The following is a 1,795-nucleotide window of genomic DNA, read 5'->3' on the forward strand; positions in this document are numbered from 1 at the left end:
TTTAAACCACTTGTTCTTAAGTGGGATCATGGTGACAGAATAAAAGAAGTTCAGTCTTTACGAAAGAAGGGCTATGTTGGCATTATTGTTGAGATCGTCTCTGCTGATGGGCGGGTTCTGTTGCCTGCACTTTGGGATTCGTTGGCAGAAGCGTGTTGTCAGGCAGAGCTACTCCTTATCGTAGATGAAGCGTTAACAGCCGTACGGTGTGGGGCTCCATTTGCGTTCCAGCGACCTGAGTATGCTACCTATGAACCATCATTATAAAGGAATAAGGGTTAGCGGCCTTGCGGTAAATCCTCGTGGTGTTACTATTATATTGATTAAAAACTTTAAACCCCTTTAATTACTGGCAAGCATGTCCCAATGCGATGCTGGAAAGCTCCCCAACAAGCTAAACATACCTTTCCTAGGCACCTAGCGCATTCTTCTACTTTCTCATCTAGATAATCAGAGCATACAATACATAACCCCAAATCTCCCGCTAAATACTTCCTTAACTTATATAAACCAAAGATCCGCCAAGCAGTGTGGTCCCTGAAGATCATGCTCTGTGCTCCAGGTCCTCATACTATAATACATCATTAACATGAAACAAAACATGGCTAATCTCCTTCATGACCTGCTTCTTGGATCCTTTCATGATAGGAAGCGTTGATGGGACCGTCCTTCGCCTTCATAACCCTGAGAGCATGCTTTCCTTCGACTTCGGTCCAGTAACTTACAGCACGTTTGTAAGGCAGCGATTGGGGTTATTGCTTTTTTAGGCAGGCCAAGTCTGTACCACTGAAGGCACGAGGATAAAATGTCGTTTCCTCTTGGCAATAGCAAGTTCTATTTTATAATCGCGGTCATTGTGAGTGGTGATTGGACCTGGGCAAGTAGGATTTGGAGGCTCGGGAGAAGGTTGTAGGAAGGTGCTTGCGGACATTGCGAGCGTCCTCATAGTGCCGCTCTTATAATAATCATGGACCAAACGAGTCGGATCGGCTATTACTGTAGAGCCGTGCATGCCAATATGGACGAAGTTGTAGAGGTTTAAAATGATGTTCTGGGTATCGAATTTGATTTCAAACTGCGATTCTCTATATTCATATGGTTCTTTAAGACAACGCATAAAGGAATTCCATGCTAGTTGAGTAAGTGTAGCTATGCCATCGTTTGTTATGATTAGGGTCAAGTATCGAGGGCTGTCGCCCAATCTGGCGTCAGGCACAATATCGCCAATAAGAGTGAAATATATCTCCAATTTTCGACATATTTTTAAGAAAGAAAGGTCATCAAACAGGTCGTTCCAAACTTGTTCATATTGTAAACAATCTTGTGCAATATATGAGGAAATGTAATCCATATTTATTAGTAAGGTTGTTTTTATTTTATAGAGGTTATTAATAAATCTTGATAGAAATTTATATAGGAATTGTTTAGGTTTAAATAAGATATAAGTTGGGTATAGAAATAGGTCCCTTTTTTGAAAGTGTTAAAATTAATAATGTTAAGGGCATGTTCATGGCCCCGATATACCAATCCATAATATAGGCCTAATTATTATATAATTAATACCGTGAAATAGTTAAAAGATATAACGTTAATTGGAATTTTTATATCAACTAATATTAATTTAATTATTTATAAATAATTTTTAAACTTAAACTTAAAAATAAACCATTTCTTTATTTCAGTTCTTAAAATAATAATAATTAATTGTACTTTAAAAATCGTAGGGATGGCAGGCACATACGAGAGGTCACTCTGTGGCTGTATTAAGGTCTGGTTCCAGAAGTTGGCTATGAAT

The 1,795-nt window shown here is 38.6% G+C and overlaps 1 protein-coding gene across 1 annotated transcript; it reads right to left on the minus strand.

The window, feature by feature from the left end:
• Positions 1-763: 763 nt before the first annotated feature.
• Positions 764-1,351, minus strand: F4822DRAFT_435497 (uncharacterized protein; the record flags this gene model as incomplete). Its single annotated transcript, XM_051462196.1, has 1 exon — positions 764-1,351. One exon carries the CDS (start codon positions 1,349-1,351, stop codon positions 764-766), a length of 588 nt encoding a protein of 195 aa, XP_051308291.1.
• Between the last annotated feature and the right edge of the window lie 444 nt (positions 1,352-1,795).

This window comes from Hypoxylon trugodes, assembly GCF_022578975.1.
Source record: "Hypoxylon trugodes strain CBS 135444 unplaced genomic scaffold F4822scaffold_35, whole genome shotgun sequence".
Lineage (NCBI taxonomy): Eukaryota > Fungi > Ascomycota > Sordariomycetes > Xylariales > Hypoxylaceae > Hypoxylon > Hypoxylon trugodes.